Below are 24,078 nucleotides of genomic sequence, written 5' to 3'. Positions count from 1 at the left end.
TGAATTAGTAGCATTTACCAAAGGTAAGACTTCTGCTACATTTAAGTCGTGCGGAATGGCCCTCAGTGTTTCCCAGTCATCGGACTGCACTTTTTCTGTCTGAATTAAAACTGGACACCCCTATCACTTTTTCACCCAAAATGATGATTCTTGTACAGCATCATCACAGTTTTAGCCAGCTCACTTCTCCACAGAGATCACTGGGCTAGTCTGCATTCTCATTTTTATTGCTTCTGTTGTTTTAGGCTACTTCTCCTTTTTCTGCTTTTGTTTTGCTCCACCTAGTGGTGGATTCGACAGTACATTGCAGTATGCCCAGCATAAAAACCTGCAATTTCAATCTGCAGGATGATATGCGGGGTATAAGGTGATGTAATATCACATTTGCCACTAGAGGGCATGACTTTTCCAGGAAAGGAAACAAGCCCTACTACATAGTTAATATAGATCGAGGTTTCTCAACCAGGGTTTCATGAAACCCCGGGGTTTCCTGATAGCCCTGGAAGGGTTGCTTCAATGGTTCAAAGTTAATTTATTTTTAATATACTTTTAACATTTGTTAAACGTATACCACATGATATGACCATATATGATCATGTAAGCTCACCCCACCCCTCCCAAAATGGCAGATGATGTGCTGTTTTCCTTATAGATAAATCACACCAGACTATGGAGAAAGTAGCAAAGTATTTTACTAAAGCAAATTCTGCATTGGAGAAGCAGCATATTTAAATGTTAATGCTTGTAGCTTGAAGAATCTTAGCAGAAAGACCTGTAGTATTGCATTTTTGATCTTCATGTTTATTCTGTTTATTTATGCGGGCTAATGACTGTAAATAGTCAATCTATCAGTCAGATGATCCATAAAAGTAAGATTTATTAGAGGGAGAGCCATAGGGTCAACTTTTTTACCACAGTAACCAAAACTGGGATGCTTGTATGGGAACACAAAATAACTGAGTCCAGCATAGTCAATCGACACTCACGGACTCTTCAATCCAACACAACACCAGTGTACTAATTCACAAACTTTTTAACCTCAGCAACCAGAAAAGCAGAAGATGGAAGCCACTTCTCAAGATAGTATTGGCAAACTCTAATATAAAATGAGAATTGATGAAGAGAAAGTCTTAAGACAGTCTTAAAATAGGCCATTTTTCACCCCTGCTGCTCCAAATAAAGAAAGGGAGCCTCTCAGAACCAGGTTTAATAGGGCAGTTTAATTACTGAAGTAGCAGAAACCAAACGTGACTGTTACCTCAGATGAGAAACCTGCCTCTGTGTTATTTGCCTAAAAAGCACCAGAATAATCCACAATTATGTGAGTGTGGAGACAATCTGGGTACAAAATTCCCGTTATGCAACCAGGATCAATAGAGCCTGAACAAATAGTTCCAGGAAAGCAGACAGAATGTAATGGTTTGGGGGACAGGTTTTTCCAGTGTTGTTTGCCACCCTGGGATTTTCCAGCCCTCTCTTTAATTTACCCAGCATGTCAATTATACGCACATGACAGGGCACATGTAATCTCACTGCAGCCAAGAAAGATACCAAGGTGGCAAATGGAGAGGATGAGACCGGTGCAGAAACAAACGCCAGTTATGCAGTAATGACAGAGGCTGCTTTGTTGAGCAACCTGGAGACGGCTCTTGCTGACTTGCGGGAGAGCAAATCTTTTTTTGTGTGCAGCAGCAAAATGAGTCATTGACATCTTGAAGCAAACAGACAGAGAACCACCTGAAGTCTCTGCTAAAAAGCCAGCAGGCTTTGTTATAAACAAGTCTGAATTTAGAGCAGGGGTCTTCAGGGGGGACCCCATGGCTGCTTGGGTGCCTGTGGATTCCTTTTCTGCTGCCCCTCATTTTGCCCAAAGGGCAGATATATCCTGCCCATTGACCAAATGTGAGATGCTAAAGACATGTCAATTCTCAAAAAGGCTTATTGGCTAGATTTTATGATATGGTACTAATATTAATGCATAACATTGTATTTATGGATTGACTCCAAAAGAAAATCAGGAGTAACTCTAGTGTGCAGGACAGAAGACAAGATGGACTACAGCTGCCCCAAGTGTAAGCTGGTAAGACTTTTGGAGGAAAAGATTAGGGGACTAGAAAACAGAATTATTACTCTGACCCAAAGTAAGAAAGGGGAGGAGTTCATAGTCCAGAGCCCTGCAACTCGGAATAAAGAGAATACAACCACTCCTGAAGAGGATAAGGAGATTGACCACAATAGGGAGCCTCTGCAGGCAGTTCGGAAAAAGACTGAACGGCGAAGGGCAAGACAGTTCTCGGGGCCTTTGGAGCTCCAGAATAGATTTCAGGTCCTTGCAGAGGAGGTGCAAGGGTCAGCAAGGGAAGAGGTCCCAAAACAAAGTCCAAGACAAAGGGAAGAGGCCACGGGGACAGAAGGAAATGGAGTTGAGAAGGAAAAAAAAGGAGAGTACTGGTAATTGGAGACTCCCTGCTAAGAGGAATGGATCGCCATGTGGCTGGGCCCGACCTCCTAACCCAAGAGGTGTGTTGCTTGCCAGAGGAAGATAATGGAGGTGAATCACTGGCTGCGTAGTTGGTGCCGGCAGGAGAGATTTGGTTTCTGGGACCATGGGATAGGCTTTCTTGAGGAAGGCCTACTAGCACCTAATGGACTGCACTTATCGAAACTGGGGAAGAATGTGTTTGGCAGGAACCTGGGGAGATTCATCAGGAGAGCTTTAAACTAAAGCCACTAGGGGAAGGAGATGATCAACATAGGGAGTGTATGGAAGGAAAACGATCGGAGGGCAGCCCAACCGGCAAGGCCAGCTCATAGGGAACCGAAAGTAAAAGGATTCAGATGTCTTTATAATAACGCCCGAAGCATGGGCAATAAAAAGGAAGAGCTGGAACTTCTCATGCTGATGGAAAGGTATGATCTAGTAGGCATCACAGAAACTTGGTGGAATGATTCTCATGACTGGAATGTAATGGTGGATGGATATGAACTGTTCAGAAAAAACAGAATAGATCGAAGAGGTGGAGGAGTGGCACTGTATGTGAGGAAAGGGCTTACCTGTCAGGAAATTCTAGTGAAGGAGAGCATATCTACAGTGGAAAGCATCTGGGTGAAAATAAGCGAGGGGAAAACAAACAGTGTGGTGGTTGGTGTCTGCTACCGACCGCCTGACCAACGAGAGGATGTGGATGCTGCACTTTGTGAGCAGCTTGAGAAAATATCCAAGCGGCAGGACCTTGTGATCATGGGTGACTTCAATTTCCCAGATGTGTGCTGGGAAACAAACTCTGCGAAGCGTCCTCAGTCATGCAACTTTCTGACCTGCCTGGCTGACAAATTCATTTATCAAATGGTAGATGAACCCACAAGAGGTTCAGCCATACTGGACTTAATACTGACCAACAGGCAAGAGTTGGTGGATGAGGTGAAGACGGTGGGGACCCTAGGGGGAAGTGACCATGTCCTCATAGAATTCCTTTTGAGATGGGGAGCCAAGGAAGCTTGTAGCCAGACGCGGATGATGGATTTTCGTAGGGCAAACTTTAATAAACTCAGAGACATGATGAGTGTCATACCATGGATGAGAATGCTGGAAGGGAAGGGAGCATGTGAAGGGTGGGCGCTACTCAAACAAGAGCTATTGCATGCTCAATCAATGACTATCCCAGAAAGACAAAAACACTGCAGGAGCTCTAAGAAGCCTATTTGGATGAACAGAGAACTTCAAGAGGAACTAAGAAAGAAAAGGAAAATGTTCAGGAAATGGAGGGAAGGACAGAGCTCTAAAGAAGAGTACCTACAGGTTACTAGGCACTGTAGATCAATCATCAGAAAGGCCAAAGCTGAGAGTGAGCTAAGATTGGCCAGGGAAGCCCATTGTAACAAGAAAAGATTTTTCAGTTATGTGAGGAGCAAACGTAAAGTAAAGGAGGCAATAGGCCCACTGTTGGGAGCGGATGGACAAACACTAACGAAAGATGCAGAGAAAGCAGAAAGGCTTAGTGCCTATTTTACATCTGTTTTTTCCCGCAGGTCAAAGTGTTTAGGCACATCTAGAGATGGCCGTAGTGTCTGGGTGGCAGGTTAACATGGATAGAGAGGTTGTCGAGAGGCATTTAGCTGCACTAGATGAGTTCAAATCCCCTGGTCCGGATGAAATGCACCCGAGAGTACTCAAAGAACTTTCCAGAGAACTTGCACAGCCCTTGTCCATCATCTTCAGAACCTCTTTAAGGACTGGAGATGTCCCTGAGGACTGGAAAAGAGCAAACGTTATTCCGATCTTCAAAAAAGGGAGGAAGGATGACCCAGGAAACTACAGACCAGTGAGTCTGACCTCTGTTGTGGGGAAGATAATGGAGCAGATATTAAAGGGAGCGATCTGCAAACATCTGGAGGACAATTTGGTGATCCAAGGAAGTGAGCATGGATTTGTCTCCAACAGGTCCTGCCAGACCAACCTAGTTTCCTTTTTTGACCAAGTAACAGGCTTGCTGGATCGGGGAAATTCGGTTGATGTCATTTACTTGGATTTTAGTAAAGCTTTTGACAAGGTTCCCCATGATGTTCTGATGGATAAGTTGAAGGACTGCAATCTGGATTTTCAGATAGTTAGGTGGATAGGGAATTGGTTAGAGAACTGCACTCAAAGAGTTGTTGTCAATGGTGTTTCATCAGACTGGAGAGAGGTGAGTAGTGGGGTACCTCAGGGCTCGGTGCTCGGCCCGGTACTTTTTAACATATTTATTAATGATCTAGATGAGGGGGTGGAGGGACTACTCATCAAGTTTGCAGATGACACCAAATTGGGAGGACTGGCAAATACTCCGGAAGATAGAGACAGAGTTCAACGAGATCTGAACACAATGGAAAAATGGGTAAATGAGAACAAGATGCAATTTAATAAAGATAAGTGTAAAGTTCTGCATCTGGGTCAGAAAAATGAAAAGCATGCCTACTGGATGGGGGATACGCTTCTAGGTAGCACTGTGTGTGAACGAGACCTTGGGGTACTTGTGGATTGTAAACTAAACATGAGCAGGCAGTGTGATGCAGCGGTAAAAAAGGCGAATGCCATTTTGGGCTGTATCAACAGAGGCATCACATCAAAATCACAAGATGTCATAGTCCCATTGTATACGGCACTGGTCAGACCACACCTGGAGTACTGTGTGCAGTTCTGAAGGCCTCACTTCAAGAAGGACATCGATAAAATTGAAAGGGTACAGAGGAGAGCGACGAAGATGATCTGGGGCCAAGGGACCAAGCCCTATGAAGATAGGTTGAGGGACTTGGGAATGTTCAGCCTGCAGAAAAGGAGGTTGAGAGGGGACATGATAGCCCTCTTTAAGTATTTGAAAGGTTGTCACTTGGAGGAGGGCAGGATGCTGTTTCTGCTGGCTGCAGAGGAGAGGACACGCAGTAATGGGTTTAAACTTCAAGTACAACGATGTAGGCTAGATATCAGGAAAAAGTTTTTCTCAGTCAGAGTCGTTCAGCAGTGGAATAGGCTGCCTAAGGAGGTGGTGAGCTCCCCCTCACTGTAAGTCTTCAAGCAAAGGTTGGATACACACTTTTCTTGGATGCTTTAGGATGCTTAGGGCTGATCCTGCGTTGAGCAGGGGGTTGAACTAGATGGCCTGTATGGCCCCTTCCAACTCTATGATTCTATGGTTCTATGATTCTATGATTCTAGGCCTAAAATTGACATAAGGGGAAACGACTTGAAATTGAAGTCAGAAGGGCATTTAATTACAACTAGATTAAAGAAAGTGTTTTGTTCAAGATCAAAAAGGGGGAACTTATTTCTGTATTTGGTGGGCTGGTCCCCACAGAAAACAATTTGGGTGCAAAGCTATGAGCAAAAATTTTAACAAGGGAGGTGAAATCTGCTGGCAGAGTTTAAATATGCAAAGGGGAGTCGTGTGTCAACTGTCAAGCTGTTTAAAGAATAAATAGCTTTGTTAAAAAGAGAGGCAACTTTGTGTAGGAAGAGGAGAAGAGAAAGAGAGAGATTCCTAACTGTCTAACTATTCTGTTCTCTTCATTCAGTCTGTTGTGGAGGCAAGCAGGGAGGAAGCGAAGTCTTCAGTTGAGCCAATCAGGGCACAGGAGATGATTTGAAAAATATCAGGAAGTTCTTATTCTGATTACGCTAAATGCACTTCTCCATTGTCCCCCGTTGGATATTCTTCATATGCTTTTAAATCATGCACACTACAGGTCTTGCACATTCCAACAAAATCCACACCAAAGCTAGTGTTGTTCGGCCAAATGGAAGAACATAAGAAAAGAAATACAGATATCTTCTGAGGAATTTAACTGTGAAACTGGTTAATGGTGAGTTACTAGAAACAACGGATCCATGGCTTAAGAAGTTAGGGTAATAGTTAGGGTAATAGTTGAGGTTGCAATTTGCAGACAAATAAGATGGGGAACAGAAATGTGAGCAGTCGCTCTTCGGGCAAAGTTGGTCTTTATTGTTAAACTAGCAAGAAAGCCCATTGCAACCAGGAATGCAATGGGCGCTAGGACCCAGGGGACACCAGGAGGTGCTTTTTTTTTCTGCTGCGTGGATCTGCGAAAGGCTCCTACAGGGTTTTTTTTTTTCTGCTGCTTGGAGCTGGGAAAGGCTCCTACAGGGTTTTGTTTTCTGATGCTTGGATCTGCGAAAGGCTCCTACAGGGTTTTTTTTTTTCTGCTGCGTGGAGCTGCGAAAGGCTCCTACAGGGTTTTGTTTTCTGCTGCTTGGATCTGCGAAAGGCTCCTACAGGGTTTTTTTTTCTGCTGCTTGGAGCTGTGAAAGGCTCCTGCAGGGTTTTTTTTTTCTGCTAGCTCTCGTGGGCGTGCCGGCTTGGAGCTCCTACAGGGGTTTTTTTTTCTGCTGCTTGGAGCTGGGAAAGGCTCCTACAGGGTTTTGTTTTCTGCTGCTTGGATCTGCGAAAGGCTCCTACAGGGTTTTTTTTTCTGCTGCTTGGAGCTGTGAAAGGCTCCTGCAGGGTTTTTTTTTTCTGCTAGCTCTCGTGGGCTTGGAGCTCCTACAGGGGTTTTTTTTCCTGCTGCTTGGAGCTGGGAAAGGCTCCTTCAGGGTTTTGTTTTCTGCTGCTTGGATCTGCGAAAGGCTCCTACAGGGTTTTTTTTTCTGCTGCGTGGAGCTGCGAAAGGCTCCTACAGGGTTTTTTTTTTTTGCTGCCTCTCGTGGGCGTGCCGGCTTGGAGCTCCTACAGGGTTTTTTTTTTTCTGCTGCTTGGAGCTGCGAAAGGCTCCTACAGGGTTAATTTTTTTCTGCTGCCTCTCGTCGGCGCGGCGGCTTGGAGCTCCTACAGGGGTTTTTTTTCCTGCTGCCTCTCGTCGCGCTAGCGGCGAAAGGCTCCTCCGGGGGTGTTTTTTTTTTTTCTGCAGCTTCTCGGCGGCTGGAGTCTTGTGTTGTGTTTGCGGCGGGGGCTTCCTTGGGGCCGGCCTGACGCGGTGAGAGACGCTTCGCGCCTCTCACCACGTCAGGCCGGGAGCAACTGCGAGCCGCGCTGAGCGCGGCTCGCAGTTGCTGGGGCTGGGAATCGGAGGGACCAATCGGCAGGCGCTTCGCGCCTGCCGTTTGGTCCCTCCGGTTGTCTGTCATGAGGAAGGGTCCAATCCGGACCCTTCCTCATCCCGGACACATCCCGCCCCAGAACCCCTTACTGTTTTATTTAGTCCGTGGCGCCCGCGGCGCCACGGGCGGTGTACAGACTAGATTCAAAGCCCGCCCTGCTGCCGCCCCCGCTGCCTCACTGAGGCGGCGGGCATGCTTGGCAGGCCCCAGGGACACCATTCCTGCCCCCCCCCCCGCCGAAGGCGCAGCTTCCCCTGGGCCCTGCTTGGAGGGCCCAGCCACCCAGGGGAAGCCATCCCCGGCCTGCTTCCCCGGTGGCGAGCCCAGCAGCCGGACTGACTGCCTACTCATGGTGGTCGGTGCGGCTTCTGGCCAGAGCTCGAGCTTGTGCTGGTGAGGGCTCAATGGGAAGGCCTGGAGTTATGCCTTCTAATTGGCCCCTCACACGGACCGGTCCCGCCCACTCTCCGCCCACCAAGGGCTTAGCCTTTTATGTAAACTGTGAATGCTGTTTACAGATAATTGGAATTTTGTAGCCTTAAAATGCATTTGGCCGTGCAGATTTATTTTTTTTAATGTTGCTGCAGCATTACTGACATTAAGCCATGGCAGCCATTTTCTGGCTGCCTCTGCCTCCCGCAGCAGCCATTTTATGGCAGCCAATTTTTTATGTGGGACACATCTTCTAGTGCACCTCGTCAAATGGAAATGTAGACAGACATGACGTCTGTTGTCCTGCCCACAAAGCGTGCCAGAAAATGGAGGGCCCAGCCAGTGGCCGTGCTGTCCCCTGGGGCCTGGGCAGCTGTTGCATGACCCTCTAGGGCTGAGGCAGTGGTGGAGGAGCAGGTAAGGGAGAGTGGGGAGCGGGGAAGGGAAGGGAGTGAATGCACACTCACATGTACTTGCACGTGTAAGTGTGCACATGATCTGCAGGGTCGAGGCAGCAGCGGAGGATCAGGCAAGAAGGAGGGGGAAGGGAGTGAGTGTGTGTGTGTGTGTGCATGTTTCCTGGCTTGGAGGAAGGGAGGTTGGGAAGCCCATAGGTAGAGGGGGAAAGGGGGGAGTCTCTCTCTCTGTGTCTTGGCGAGTGAGAGAGGGGAGAGGAAGCAGAGAGGAGGTTGGGAAACCAACAGGTAAGGGGGAAACTGGGGAGGGAAGGGAGTCTCCATGTGTGTTTGCAAGGGGGGGGAGGGGGCCCTGACAAAGTCGCTCCAGAGCAGGTGTGTGTCCCACATACCCTCTGAGAGGCAGACTGTCAGGGCAAATTTGTTTTTGCTGCACCCACCATAGTTTCTCAGAGTTTGATATCCCTGCGGGCTCAAAACAGTAACCATGAATTAGATTGAATGAACTGTCATGGCACCACAACTTTTTCTACATATGGATGTTTGTTCTGACCCTTTTTTCATTGTTTTGTGCACGGATCGCCACTGGACGCATGTATTTCATGTTCTGTCCTAAAGGTTTCTAATAAGGTGAGAATTTTCAAAAGAGCTCGTGTTTCTCAGCCCTGTGGAGAACTGCTGCCTTTTAGGCCAAAGGCCGAGAGCCAGAGGGGCCACTGGTCTGATTGAGCATAAGGGAACTGTGTGCCGTGTAAGATTCTCCAAAGCTTGACTCATCTTGGACTGCTGGCCCAGCAAAAAGGAAAAAAAACCACCCACCCCCACCAATTCTACTGCCCTTCCAGGGAGACAGTGTTGCCCAGTCATTTCTATTCTGTAAAGCGTAGGTGGAATATAAACCTTGACTCATTATGCACGGGACAGAGAAGGGAGAGGGAGAAGCACCAGTTGCCTCTTCCCACAATACAATAACTTGTGAGTCAAGCAATGACATTAATGAGCAGGAGGTTTAGGACAGAAAGAAGGAAGCACTTTTTTACCCAAAGAGTTATTCACACACGGGATTCCCTGCTGCAGGAAATTGTGGCAACTGAAAGCACTGGAGGCTTCACAAGGGGCCTGGATAAACATATAGAGTGGAATGTGGCTGTTAATCACAAGGTACTGATGGAGCGCTCTCTGGGGACATGAGAGGCTATATTCTTGGTACTTGGGGGGCAACAGTGGGTGGGAGGGCTTCTGGACCTGCTGGTGGACCTCCTGAGGGCCCCTGGGTTGGGCCTCCGTGTGACACAGAGTGTTGGCCTGGAGGGGCCCCTGGCCTGACCCAACAGGGCTTCTCTTCTGTTCTTAAACCTCAATACTGAGGACTTTGGGGAGAGGAATGTTTTTAAAATATCGGGAAAAGGAATGGGTACTTACGTTAGGGGTGCCATTTACCTCTTCTCTATTTGTAGGTATCTTGGCATCTGAGAAACACACACACAAACACACAAACCTTTCTGTAAATCAAGGAAATAAAATTAAAATGATTGAAATCTCCCTCCCACCTTTGGTGGACTTTGAGAAGATTGTCCCTCAGTGATTCATGTGGATGGACTGTATGTGGGGGGGGGGGTGCATTTCTAGACTTCTAAGGGTGTCTGTAAATCCAAGGGCAGGTTTCTGTTTCAATTTATTCCTCTCATTCCCAGCAAGCCTTCTTTATCATGCTAGAAATCCAACAACAGGAGGTATGGAAGACGCTCAGAGCCCTGCTGAAAAAAGGCCCTGGCAATCCTGACATGATGCTTAAGAAAAGATTTTAAAGTACCTTCTCTCCTGTCCTCTTTCACTTGTTGCCGGATGCTTTCCTTCTGTCCCGACAGCCCTTTTACAGAGTCCGGGCGTTCCTCATTTCTCCCCAGTGCCTCACAGGATCCTGTGGCCATGTCACCTTCCGGGAATCCTGGCTAAATGCAACAAGATGTGAAAGAGATTTTTTTAAATTAGCAGTCGCAGCTGTTTAGTTCCTTAAAAAAACATCTCCCCCTCAACTGCACAAGTGAAAAACCCAGCTATGGTGGCTTCCACATGGAGGCTTTTCTCTGGTTGGGCACTCAAATTGGAAAGGTTTTTTTCAGTGCATCATGCCCCTAATCATCCATGTCTTGGTTCCCCTTGTGCTTTGTTCCAATCTTTCCCAAAGAAAAAAAAGACCTGCTTTTTTTATACCCCACTTTTCCCTGCCCAAAGTGGTTTACAAACACCTTTCCTTTCCTCTCCCCAAAACAGCCACTCTGTGGGGTAGGTGGGGCTGAGAGAACCCTAAGAGAACTGCCCTATGTGAGCAGTTCTAAGAGAACTACAACTAGCCCAAGATCACCCAGCTGGCTACATGTGGAGGAGGAGTGGGAATCAAACCCCATTCTCCAGATTAGAGGCTGATGCACTTTAACCAATGCAGTCTTTGTCATCAAAGTGCATTTGGGCACTTTGTGTATATTTTTTTCCTCATTTTCCTCGTTTCTCTGCCCTACAGCTGGTGTTTTCCCCTGAATTTTTAAAAATTGTTTAATTACTATAAGATTATAATAATCTATTGCCACAGTCCATTAACACCTCTGAATCCCCAGCTGTGGAAATACACATTTCCTCTTAAATTTCCACAATGAACATACTTTTTTTTTTTAACAAAATGAAGGCTGGGAATTCAGGAGAGCTGGTATATTGTGGCAATCACTAGTTATAACATAACACCACCACCATCAAGAAACAACTGTGTGTTTTTTTAAGCCTGAAACACATCCACTGGTGTTGCAATTCTTGAAAAATGCAGAGAAAATGGCAACAAGTACTCAGCTAACAAAGCAGATGTCTCTGAGATCAGGGCAGCAACGATGGAAATGGAGAATTCTCACTGTATGGTTCCAGCCTACATTACCATTTTTGCTCATCTTATCTTGTCTTAAAATATACAAATGGCTTCAAAGCCGCAAGCTCAGCTGCTGGGACAGAATCTTCACCAACATTCTAACTGCTCCTGAGAAGGTGTGAGCACAAATGCCTGGCTACCTCACCTGTGCATTGCAGTAGCTGGAATTAACTGATTGCTGCAGTGATCAGCTGAGGCCCTCACCAATGTGCAATTCCTGTTTGAGTCCGATGGGTGACCCATGTGAGCCAGGGCCTTTCCCGGGTGGCACACTAACTGAACAACTTCCCTGCAGACATAGGCATAAAGTTCCTGGCTCTTGCGAAATACACACTTATTTACCAAGGGGCTTTCCGCACTCTGTCAAAATCGCACAATGGTTGCCAATTGAAAACGCTACTGATTTGCCATTATGCACAACATCGTTGACAATCTGCCACACACCTGAAACCGATCCGCAAAAAGTGCTTCCTTGTAGCGCTTTCAGGGAAATCCCCAAAAGTGGATTCACCCTCCGGAAAGCGCTACACTCCTGCAACCAATCTGCAACACTAGCGGGAAAGTCCTGTGCGTTACCATTGTTGTGGTTTCTACAAAGTCCCTCCCCCTGGCTCTCTCCTCTGATCTTCCGGCGAAGTGATCGCCATTTTTTTTTCTCCGAGCGAGCGGAGATCAACGCACCGGCGAGCCTCCGTTTAGCCAGTGAGGCTTCCCCGGCTGCAGTCCCTTCCCAGAGCTGTTTACAGTCACTAAGCACAAACAACAGAGAAGCCCGTTTGCTGATTTATTTTCCCTTTATTTTTCACACTGTTTTCGGATGAAAATCACGCCCGTGAGGGGGGGGGATTTTTTTTTCACTCGGGGGGAGCGTGGCAACGATGAAACGGCAGCTCAAACACACCTGCCAGCTGGATGGGTCTCTCCGTTGCAACGAAGCAACGCATATTCGTTGCAACGTGTGTGTTTTTTTTTAAACCTTCCTTAAAGGGAAAGGGGCTGTTTGGGAGCATGCTAACGGCTGCCCATTGGCTGCTTGACGGCCAGGGGTGGGACGAGCTCGGCAATAGCACTTCCTTTCTAGCGATTTTTGCTGAGACCGGAAGCTTGTGGGAAACGATGGAAACGCAACTGGATTCCACTACAAAGGCAGGTATGCATAACGACGAATTCCACTATTTTAAATGGCGATTTTTCATTCAGCAAACAATTTGCTACAAGGATCCCGGTGCGGAAAGCCCCCAAGACTTCCAATCTTTTGTTTAAAAAAATGACATTGTGATAAGTAGTAATTGTCTGCATTTGTTTTTAAGTGCCTGTAAGCTGCTTTGAACAAACACAGGGCCATACAAAACTTATTTTTACTGAATCAGACCTTTCTGTCCATCAAAGTCAGTAATCTCTACTCAGGCCAGCAGTGGCGTCCAAGGAGCCAGTCTTTCGCATCACATGTGACCTGCTGGTCCTTTTAGCTGGAGAGGCTGCTGGGGGTTGAACCTGGGACCTTCTGCATGGCACACAGGTGCTCTGCCACTGAGCCACAGCCTGTCCTTTGAATGCCTTTAGCAGAGAGTGAGGGGAAATTATTTAACTACATTGATTCATAGGTATAGAATCAGGCAAGGATTGGAGGAAAGCTTGACGCTTCCTCAGTGCTTTTGCACCACTCAACCTGACCTACCTTGCAGGGTTATAGCATAGAGAAAGCAGGAAAGGACCGAGTTTAAGGTCCGTGGCAGGATTGGAACCCTGCAATTGCGCCGGACATTGCATGGCGGGATCCCGACTGCAGCATCCAGTCAGTTTAAATCGAAACTGACCTATAGTGTACACAGGCAGGAAGATCCCTTTGTTTGTGCATGTTGGGGTTTTGGGGTGGTTCTTAGGTTCAGTTTTTGCCTCTAGTCTCTGAAGCCACGAATCTACCAGGGAGCACTGCACTCTGCCCCATGAAGGCTCGCGGGGGGGGGGGGGTAAAAATGTCATTGATAGACCAGCCTCTCTCAACTTTTCCCTCGATGGAGACGAGTCGAGTTCAGTTTACTGCATACAGCCAACAGCCTTTGCAAGCTTTACAATAAGCAACTTTATAACTAAACAGATTACAAACGTGGAAATCACTAATACAGAAGAACTATACCTGGGTGTAGTCTGCATGGGTTTTTTTACCCAGTCCCAGTTCGAAATAATCCCTCCCGTCTATGCTGAATTCAATTTGCATTTTGATTTGGGACGCTTTAAATTTTCCCTCTGCAACATGCATGACTGATTCATGGTGACCCTACCATTCCCCCCGCAATATCCTGGAGTGGATATAAGCCTTGATATTTCAAAAACTGCCATGAGTAAATGTGCAGATCTCTGCTTTTTGCAAATTAACTTGCTGTGCCTCCAAGGCTTTAGCAAAGCAGGCTTCCCTGATTGGCCAGGGCATCATTCCAAAGACTTCCTAGTTCCTGGTTGCAAGGCTTGTCTTAAAGTGACTGCGCTCCAGAAGCCCTAACTTCTCTCAGCAGAGGTTCGCCTCTTGGATTTATACCCCCTCCTATTCTATCTCTTCTATCTTTTTGGGCTGTATCAACAGGGGCATCACATCAAAATCACAAGATGTCATTAGTCCCATTGTATACGGCACTGGTCAGACCACACCTGGAGTACTGGGTGCAGTTCTGAAGGCCTCACTTCAAGAAGGACGTAGATAAAATTGAAAGGAGAGCGACGAAGATGATCTGGGGCCAAGGGACCAAGCCCTATGAAGATAGGTTGAGGGACTTGGGAATGTTCAGCCTGGAGAAAATGAGGTTGAGCGGGGACATGATAGCCCTCTTTAAGCATTTGAAAGGTTGTCACTTGGAGGAGGGCAGGTTGCTGTTTCTGTTGGCTGCAGAGGAGAGGACACGCAGTAATGGGTTTAAACTTCAAGTACAACGATATAGGCTAGATATCAGGAAAAAGTTTTTCACAGTCAGAGTAGTTCAGCAGTGGAATAGGCTGCCTAAGGAGGTGGTGAGCTCCCCCTCACTGGCAGTCTTCAAGCAAAGGTTGGATACAGACTTTTCTTGGATGCTTTAGGATGCTTAGGGCTGATCCTGCGTTGAGCAGGGGGTTGGACTAGATGGCCTGTATGGCCCCTTCCCACTCTATGATTCTGTGATTCTATGATTCTATGATCTCCATTCCTCTCCCCTCCCACCTTGTTCAAGAAAAGAAAGAGGCTCCTGCTGCACTTGGATCCCTGCTCTGAGCTTTCCCAATCGAGTGCAGAACACTTTCTGTTTTAATGGGGAGGGGAGGGGATAGAGGAAGATCTGAGTTCAAATCGATCTGAATTCAGCAGGATCCACAACATAATAAACACAGTAAGCGCAGAATTGGCTAAAGTCAGCTAAAACTGTGTTTGACAAAACTGTCCCTTTTTCTTGCAGCTAAAGCAAATAAAGCTATTTTGTATGTAATAGGAGGGTCTACATCTGAAAGCAACATGTGTAATATTTCATCCTCTGTACGCCCACTCTACAAATCAAGCACCTCTCCCAAAATATGGACCTTGTCCTAGGCAGAGAGGACAATGAAGCACATAATGAATTAGATCCACAGCTGGCTCTCCAGAGACATACATTCTTAAATCCACCGATACCTGGACTTATGTGCCTTCCAGACAGGCTGTCGGCAGAGCAGTAGAAGTCACTCTAATTTTAAAGCTGATATAGATTATATAGATTTGTGGAACACAATTGAGAACACAAATACAGATTTGTGGAACACACTTTAGCCACAGTCTGTCTATGGTTTATTTTTAGGTCAGGCAGAATGTATCTTGAGTTCATTGTTGGCTGCTGTGGCACTATGTGTATAGTTATTTCTTTGTCTCTCAAAGTAACCTTGAATTTGTCAAAAGCAGATAGCTCCTTAAGGTATCATCCCTCCATATAAAGGAATGTATTCTTTGAAACAAAGAGCGAGAAAATTGTAATAAGATATATAGCCATCCGTGATAGGTCAGATTGTACGCCCTTCGTCGTCGACCTGATTGGTCAAAGGGACAGTGAGGGAGTGAGCGTCAGGATACCTCATGATGACATATCAAGGTCTTAAAAATGAGCTGCCCTGATGCAGACTTCAGAGAATGCACCAATTGACTTTCTCTCCATGCTTGCAAACATGTATCCTAAATAAATCCTCTTGCTGCTTAGCTGTCTTTGTTGTGGTCTTGTACATTTTACACTGCATGATCCATAACAAAGCTACTGATGTTCCTTAGGTACGCTGCACAATCATCATCTTTGTCAATTTTTCCATGCCATGGGGGAAAATTGGCTTGGTTCACGGTCATTCTAACATACACAGCATCACGGCTAAAAGACCGTTCACAGAGAGCAATCCCAGGAACTGGAGCCTCTAAATTAGCGATCCCCAACCTGTGGGCTGCGGACCACATGTGGTCCGTTGAATAATTGGAGGTGGGCCGCGAAGGACGCCTTCTCCCCCCCCCCTGGCCCTTTACTTCATCCCCCCCCCCTGGCCCTTTACAACACACTTCGGGTGTCCTTGTCTCCCATCCCTCCCAGATGGGACTGTCTCGTTGCAGAGAAACAAGCTCAGGGTTCCCATTGATTTGTCATTGTCATGAGTTAAAATGTCCATGAAAATAAAATGTTCCTTATGTTCATTGTTGTGGTGCGTCTGTATCTTATTTTGAAGGGATGTTTAAACATGACCATAGCGATCAGAGAGCGTTAGGGCAGTGGTTGAGAGTAGAGGAGTAAACTACCCCCCCCAACCGGGCCTCAGTAAAATTGTCAAGCGTTGAGTGGTCCCCGGTGATAACAAGGTTGGGGACCACTGGTCTAGATGACCCTTTGTGATATCACATGGGGGCAGGAGGTTGTTAAGGTGCTGCACCCTGTTGTTATCAGCTCATTAAAACAGAATTTGGAAAATGAATTCCTTGTGGCCTATGGGGAAATTTCAATAGGGCAAAGATTTTTTTTTTAATTTATTAAACATATGTCACCTGATAAATGTTTAACAAATTTTTAAAAATCTATCACAAATTAATTAACTACCACCCATTTGGGAAAGCCAGCCAGGGCTGTCAAGAAACGTCCTGAAAGCCTGCGACAGACAGCACGATAGACTCTGCGACAGACGATTCCTTTGGGGAAATGGTGGGCTACTTTGGCAGGCAGGGGAGAAACCCCGCCATGCCCCCTTCCCCCTTGGTGAGCTGGCAGCCCCTCCCCTGGGGTGGGGTGAGATCATGGATATGGCTGAGAATGCAGAGTCTCTTACATCTCCTAACAACTGCTAGGGAATGAGGGTGGCCGGGGGAATTAGGATGGTGTTACACAGCTTGGAGGCACCCCAAGGCAGCAGGTTTCAAGCCCTATTCTTAGAAAACTGCTCAGGGAATTTTAATGGTGACCACGCACACCAGCCGGAGCTTTGGCCTGGCTTCTCTAAGCGTCAACGAAGCAGGGAAATGAGAGGACTGTTTAAGGGTGTGGGGGTGTCCTGTCCCCTAAATACAGACCCTGAGACATTCGGACTTCGAAAAGGAACGTGTAGATTTTGAATAGAAAGACGCCTAAAATTGGCACGCGGCCAGATTGTCTGGAGATTCAAAACCGGATGAGAAATAAAGCCCTCCGGCATGCAATCCTCACCCGGAAAAAGGAGGGTGGGGAGTGAAGCAAGCCAGAGAAACGTCCAAATCATGCAAGTCCATCAAAGTCAATGGCTGCACGTACAGGTGGGAAAAGGTTCAGTTTGAGAGCTTGTAAGAGAAAGAACAGATGGCTTAGAAGGAAAACAGGTCAGCAAAATTAATCATATGGAGATGCAGCGGGAAGCCTCTTCTGTGCTGAATCTTGGCCTCAGAAATAAGTGGGCACTTCCTGATGCCGACCTATGGTCTCTTGCAAACAGGTTATTTGCTTTCGGGAAGAGGGTTCCCACATCCTGACAGCCTCGCGGTGCTTGGTTCTTCCTGTATCCTGTATCTCCCACAATCTCTGCCATATCTGCTTAGTTTTGGGGAGGATCATAGCCCACCCAAGATGGAAGCCATGCAGATGGGATTTTCTCATGCTTGCCCCCATCAGTGCGCTGCTTCTCTGGTTCTTCTCCCTGTGGCACCCTCAGAAAAGGGCTTGTTGAAAACTGGCGATTGACAGGTCGTTATAATGCTGCATTCAGAGGTCAGTTGCCATTTTTAGAAAGCTGACAGCTCAGCTGCCCTGACTTGGGTGGGTGGCACTTGGGCGGGGGACGGAGGTAGGGAACGTGCAGGGGAAGCCCACTATGTGGAAGTCCGATGCAGTGACAATGAGCATGTCACCACATACTTATCTGACTGTCCAGAAGGAAGCATAGACAGAGCAGGGGATCATTCTGAGCGGGAACGGGCAACCTCCTTTGTGGGGGAGGGGGAGCCTTAGATTCTGTCATTTATGATTAGGCCAGAGCATTCTAATATGCACTTCTGGGGGAAATACAATGCATCACATCTGTTTCATACCCTACATGGGCACAATATGATCAGCTGAAGAAAAATGGAATCTCGCAGCCACAGGGACAATCAAATGTACATTTACAAGGTTCTACAAAATCACACTCGGCTTTGCCATATTGGTACTTCCCAGGGTATTCTCGGGTTCCCGTCAAGGTGGTTGTGTGGGCCTCATAGCTTTGGAGTTAAGTTTGCAGGAAAGTAGAAGCAATATGTGCGTTGGCCGGCGAAGGGGGGCTGGTTCGGTGTGGCCCGCACTATTCGGAATTCTGTGATTAAAGACATTTCTCCTTGTCAAGCGGAAGGTGGAGGCCTGGGGAAGGAATGCGATATGTTTGGCCCCCATCCCTTTTTTGAAGGAAATCTGCAGACAACACCTAGCAGTTAGGATGGCTTGGCAACTTCCAGGGAGTTGTTGATCTGGAATTTCAACTGATTTCCAGACTGCATTAATTACTTGTTTATTGCTTCTTTGTTCACTGGAAACATTTAGGGCATTTCTGCACATCCATAAAAATAGGGTTATGCCAGCCAAATGGTAATGCCTCGTGGCCCCTCTTCACCTTTTTGATATCTCACTCTTCTTTACCACCTTTTCGTGCTTCTCACCCTCCACATTACCTGCTTGAAATGGCAGAAGAGAGCAATGTGCTTTATACTTGACTCTCTTCCACCTATCAATCAAGCTAGGCAGCCAATCCCCTTCATGCTTTAAAGCAGTGGTCCCCAACCTCCGATCTGTGGCCTGGTGCCGGGCCTACTTCTCCCTTGCTATGCCTTATTGAATCGCAAGTCTTGATAATTTAATTGGGGGGGGGGGGATTTAGAGAGGTATTCTTTGTACTTCAGCATTGGGAAAAATTATTTCTGGCATCACCTGCATGCTTGTCCGCCTATTCGTTGCTCCAGGATTTCAGACATTTTTAAAAAGACGTTCCAGTCCCCTGGAGAGGAGGCGGGAGCAATGCGGGACAAGGCAGGAGCCTTTCACACATTGAGCCTCCATAACATCCCTCCGCTTGTTGCCTGCTGGTTGCTCTCCATTAGCTAGCACTTAAAAATGGAGAATGTAGCTGGCCATTTACTGCCCAGATGCAGCATATTGGCGACGTCATATGGAAGGGCTGGAATATAACGACAACAAATGGTAAGCATTTCACTGTTTTTAACTGGTGCGGAAATCCCCTTATTCCCAGTGTCTGGGAGAGAATGGCTCTCCCTCTTTTTTTACTTGGGGAAGGAGGCAGCTCTGGGTACAGCCTTACATCTCCCCCTCCCCCCTTGGACCCACCCTCAAAATTCCAGGCATTTCTGGACCTGGAGTGGGCAAGCCTAGGTAAATGGCAACTGGCCTCTTCACCCCCAAATGTATTATTTGCCCTACGTTTTTAGTTTAGCAGGAGAGGAAATTATTTCTCCTCCCAAGCAATGCAAGCAGGAATCCTTAGGGCTTGAAGCAGGAATAAAAGCAGCGGTGGCTGTGAGCTGCCCACCCCTCTTTTTAAGGAAAGGACCACGTGCTCATTTCGTGGAGACTGGAGTCCCTGATTCAGCAGATGCTTCTGCCAAGATGTCAACCCCCTCCACCAGCTGTGGACGTCCCTCTCTCCTCCACATTCGGAAGCCTCCCCCCCCCCTTCCCCGGGTGCCTTCTGCATTCTGAACAGAGTATGCAGGATTGTCCTGCAAAAACCACTCTCTGTCTTCCTAGCTACACAGTGGGAAGGGGGAGAGGAACTGGTTGGCCCTTGTGTGAGACAGAAGGCTGGACTAGATGGACCCTTCCTAGCCTGATCCAGCAGGGATCTTCTGATGTTCTTATCAGGAAAGACCTCAGCCTCTCTGCCCTGTTGCTGGCCCTCCAGAGGAACTGGTTGGCCCTTGTGTGAGACAGGAGGCTGGGCTAGATGGACCATTGGTCTATTCTTATGTTCTTGCATGGATTCAATTGACCCACAGATGAGAGAGATCAGTTCTCCTGAAGAAAATGGCGGCTTTGAAGAGCTAAGTATTATTCCCATCTGAGATCCCTTCCCTTCCCAACCCCAACTCAATCTAGCCTCCGCCTAGGAATTTCCCAATCAGGAGTTGGTAAACTCTATTTCAGTAGACAGTGTCTAGAGCAGTGGTGGCAGGGGCTCATGGGAATCGTAGTCCATGGACATCTGGAGAGCTATAGTTTGCTCTAGAGGTCAGCACAGAGTCCTCTGGGCCAAATCAATCTTACCCTGAGAAATACTAGAAGAGACACAGAGTTAAGAGAACTGGGTATAATGGGGAGAGACTGGATCACCACTGGTGTCAGTCTCTCCAGCGAGGGATGGAGGGGGTAGGACAGCTAGACCCTGTCTTGGAAATTCTTGGAGATTTGGGGATGGAGACCAGGGAGAACAGGGACCTCCATGGGGTACAATGTCATATAGTCCGCTAAAGCAGTGGTCCCCAACGTTTTTATCACCGGGGACCAGTCAACAATTTTACTGAGGCCCGGGGGTGGGGGTAGCTTTTTGCCGAGGGACATCACCACTGCCGCCTGAGCCCCTGCTCCACTTGCTTCCCCGACAGTGCCCCTGACTTCCCGCCGCCCAATGGGGGGTGCTGTCAGCAGCAGCTGCGCAGTGCCACACCGAGGGGGAGCCCCAGCCATGGCGGCCGCAGGAGAGCACCAAAGGTGAGCCAGCGGCAGAGTGAGAGGGCAGCCCCTGAGGCAGCAGTCAGGAAGGACGAGGAGGAGCCATGGCCCGGTACTGGACCGAGGGTTGGGGACCGCAGCGCTAAAGGATCTCATTTTTCCAGGGGAACTCATCTCTATAGTTCTGGGAGATCTCCAGGTCCCACCTGGAAGCTGGCATCCCTAGCAGCCCACGTAGCTGTGTGCAGGGTTGCCAACTTCCAGGTGTTAGCTGGAGATCTCCTTGGAATTTGACCACTCTCCAGGCGAGAGAGTTCAGTTTGCCTGGAGGAAATGGCTGCTTTAGAAAGGGGTCTCTATGGCTCTGTCTATGGCTTTATAGCCCTATGAATCCTCTCCTCTCACCAAGCCCTGCATTTCCCAGACTCTGCCCCCCCCCCAAATCTCCAGGTACTCCTAACCCAGAGCTGGCAGCTCCAGCTGTATACACTGCAAGGCTGGTCGTTGTTTTGGGGTTCTTCTTGTGGCGAAACAGCAGGACTGAGCCTATGTGCATGGCAGAAACGGAGGAAGGGCCAGTCCATGCAGTGCACGTGCAGCCACTTTGCACATGCACCAAAGCCTTCAGCTGCTGGAACAAGAAGCGGCAACAGCCTCTGCAGCTACACATCCGTCCCTGGCAAGTAGAGGCACGGTTGCGCTGCCCCCCCCCCCCAAACTGGGGTCAAACGAATTCTTTTCCGTTGCCAACCACTTACGGGCCTCCCCTGGTTTCTGTGGACACAAAACCCAACGAGGCGACGCTGTGGCCAAAGGTGTGTTCTCAGCATGCCGAAACAAAAATTGTACCCCCAGAGATTTGCCTCACCCTCCTCCTCACATGCAACAGTAGACCTTTGCTCACATCTTGATTCCTCTAAAAAGTTCAAGCTGAAATGGAACCCCTCAAAATGGTTTAAAAGCAGACAGAAGGCGGTAGGCAAGATCCGACAACCCTAAGGTGACCAGATTGTCCCACTTTTGGAGGGACATCTGAAGAAGAAGAAGAAGAGTTGGTTCTTCTATGCCGCTTTTCCCTACCCGAAGGAGGCTCAGAGCGGCTTCCCTTCCTCTCCCCACAACAGACACCCTGTGGGGTGGGTGAGGCTGAGAGAGCCCTGATATCACTGCTCGTTCAGAACAGTTTTATCAGTGCTGTGGTGAGCCCAAGGTCACCCAGCTGGCTGCATGTGGGGGAGTGCAGAATCGAACCCGGCATGCCAGATTAGAAGTCCGCACTCCTAACCACCACACCAAACTGGCTCTCTGGGGGCACTTGGCAAATTGTACTTATGTTGAAATTAAAATATATATATTATAATACTATTTTTGCATTCTATGCGTTCTGTGAAACTTTTTCTTGCTCCATATAGACCAAATTTTGAATCAAGACCCACCTCCCCCCCGGTCAATGGTGTCCCGCTTTACCAATGTTAAAATCTGGTCACCTTAAGCCACAACCCACATTTCTACCCCCCCCCCATCCCCACCCCCCACACACACTTTGGCTGTTAGCTCCACAGGTAAAACGGCACTCCGTAAAGAAACAGCTTGAGGTTACTTCCCTGCGAAACGAAAAAGCCAAAAATACCTTTCTCCCTCCATGCCTACGCTCAAGTTTTCATCTAAAGCAGCACCGTGGCTCGCAGAGAACTGAAGGGTGAGGGGCTGCGGCTGACTCAACCTCAAAGAAGGATCCCAAAATAGCTTTCCTTTCTCTCTCCTGGCCAACCTTGGCCAGGCAGCCGAAGTTGGCTCCGGCCTGCCTTTAATCCATTAGCATGCTGAGCGCGTGGATCCACACACAGTACAGATTTGGGGATCCTCAGAGACAACTGTTTGCTCGCTTCCAAGCCGGACCCTCAAAGGGAGACCCTCCCAGAGGCCCAGACGCGACATGCCCATGCACACAGTTTGTACCTGGGACCGAATCCCCCTGATTTGTCCTCAGCTTGCGGCCTAGATCGGTCTCTCTCTCTCTCTCTCTCTTCCTCCCTCTCTCGCCACACGGCTGAAATATACAGCGACAGGTGTCGGACGGATCCTGTCGGAGGAAAATACCAGCCAATCACGGGAGAAACTTTCAGCTGCTGCCTCTTCATCTTTCTGCAAGACAAGGAGATGGTCTGACTTTACCCCGGAGGGAGAGGAACTCCTACTGAGGCACAGCACGGATGCAGTCTTCCTTGTTCAGAGGTGGCTGGGCCCGGGCCGTCACAAAGCAAAAACGGATATACCTGGACGCAGGGGGAAGAGGGGTCAGGATGAAGGTTTTGGTACTTACCTTCCTGGCCATACGCAGTCCGGGCCCTGCGTATCTGAGGCGGTCTGCCTGTCAGAATACATCCCTTGGAGAGCACTGCGAGTCAGCTGAGAGTCCCGAGCCCCAAAGACGCTTAGCCTCAACAAGGGGCAGGGACTTCATGGCCAGGGATTTAATTCAGTGAGTCCCATCAAGGCCCTGATCTCATCTGGGAGCTTTTTCCGCCAAGCAGGGGCCAGGTATTTGCCGAGAAGGCCCTGGCTCCTGCTTGGTGGGAAAAGCTCCCGGATGAGATCAGGGCCCTGGTAGAACTCACTGAATTTTGTAGGGCCTGCTAGATGGAGCTTTTCCACCAAGTGTTTGGTTGAGGCCAGAGGAAATCTAGTTAGTGCAATCTGCCCAGGCCTCCCTCATCCTGCCCTCCCCGTCTCCCCTCCCCTTAATGGGGTTGATGATGATGATGATGATGATGATGATTTTATTCAGTTGCGTCTGACCTTTGGCGATTCTATAGGAAAGTCTTCACCACGCCCCCCTGTCTCTGACTGCTTATTTCAGTTGGTTCATGGTCATCCCTATATCGACTTTGATCGAGTTGAGCCAGCGGATCCTTTGGTGACCACATTTACTTTTGCCGCTGACCATGCTGAGCATTAATGATTTTTCTAGCGAGTTTGATCGCATGATGTGTCCAAAGAAAGTGTGCTTTAGCCACAATATCTTGCCTTCTAATGACATGGTGGGTTTGCTCCTCTCTAACTTTGGCTGTCCGTGGTATTTGCACTATTTGTCTCCAACACCATAATTCAAAGGCATCTCTTCTCCTCCCGTCTTCCGTCTTCAGGGTCCAGCTTTCGCATCCATAGGTTGTTATGGGGAAGACCCTGATGTTGACTGGCTGGCACTTTGTATTAAGGTTCATACTCTTCCATATTCGGTTCATGCCTCTCATTGCATTCCGGCCCAGTGTTATTCGCTGTTTGGTTTCACAGCTGCATCCACCACTTTGAGTGATCATAGAGCCAAGAAAGATGAAATCGTCAATACATTCAATACATTCAATACTGTTTGTTTATTTGGTTGCAAAGAAGAACTGAGGTTTAAAAATGGTTTAAAATGTTTATATATTGTTATAATTGTACTGTTCCACTGTTAAATATTGCAGCATTGGATGCCTCCCCAAGATGCCTGGCTCAAGAGGAGTGGTATATAAATTGAATTAAAAAATAGATGTACATCAAGGAAGGACAGAAATTCACTTTAGCAGTCAGGTTCCTCCCAATGCA

At 47.9% G+C, this 24,078-nt stretch overlaps 1 protein-coding gene across 3 annotated transcripts in view; it reads right to left on the bottom strand.

The window, feature by feature from the left end:
• The window catches only part of JSRP1 (junctional sarcoplasmic reticulum protein 1), a 31,001-nt gene extending 8,397 nt beyond the window's left edge, over nt 1-22,604 (bottom strand). The window contains exons 1-3 of one of the 3 annotated variants that reach the window (XM_077331555.1): nt 22,450-22,604; nt 10,250-10,388; nt 9,859-9,905 (exon numbers count right to left, since the gene is read on the bottom strand). In XM_077331555.1, coding sequence (XP_077187670.1) covers nt 9,859-9,905; nt 10,250-10,367 — 165 coding nt within the window. In that variant the 5' untranslated portion in view covers nt 10,368-10,388; nt 22,450-22,604. Of the gene's footprint in view, nt 1-9,858; nt 9,906-10,249; nt 10,389-22,120; nt 22,262-22,449 lie in introns of those variants that run through there. The other 2 variants (XM_077331556.1, XM_077331558.1) reach the window with 2 other exon arrangements.
• Nucleotides 22,605-24,078: the final 1,474 nt, after the last annotated feature.

The sequence above is a fragment of the Paroedura picta genome, chromosome 4, assembly GCF_049243985.1.
Source record: "Paroedura picta isolate Pp20150507F chromosome 4, Ppicta_v3.0, whole genome shotgun sequence".
NCBI lineage: Eukaryota > Metazoa > Chordata > Lepidosauria > Squamata > Gekkonidae > Paroedura > Paroedura picta.
This window is presented reverse-complemented; position numbering and strand designations above follow the sequence as displayed.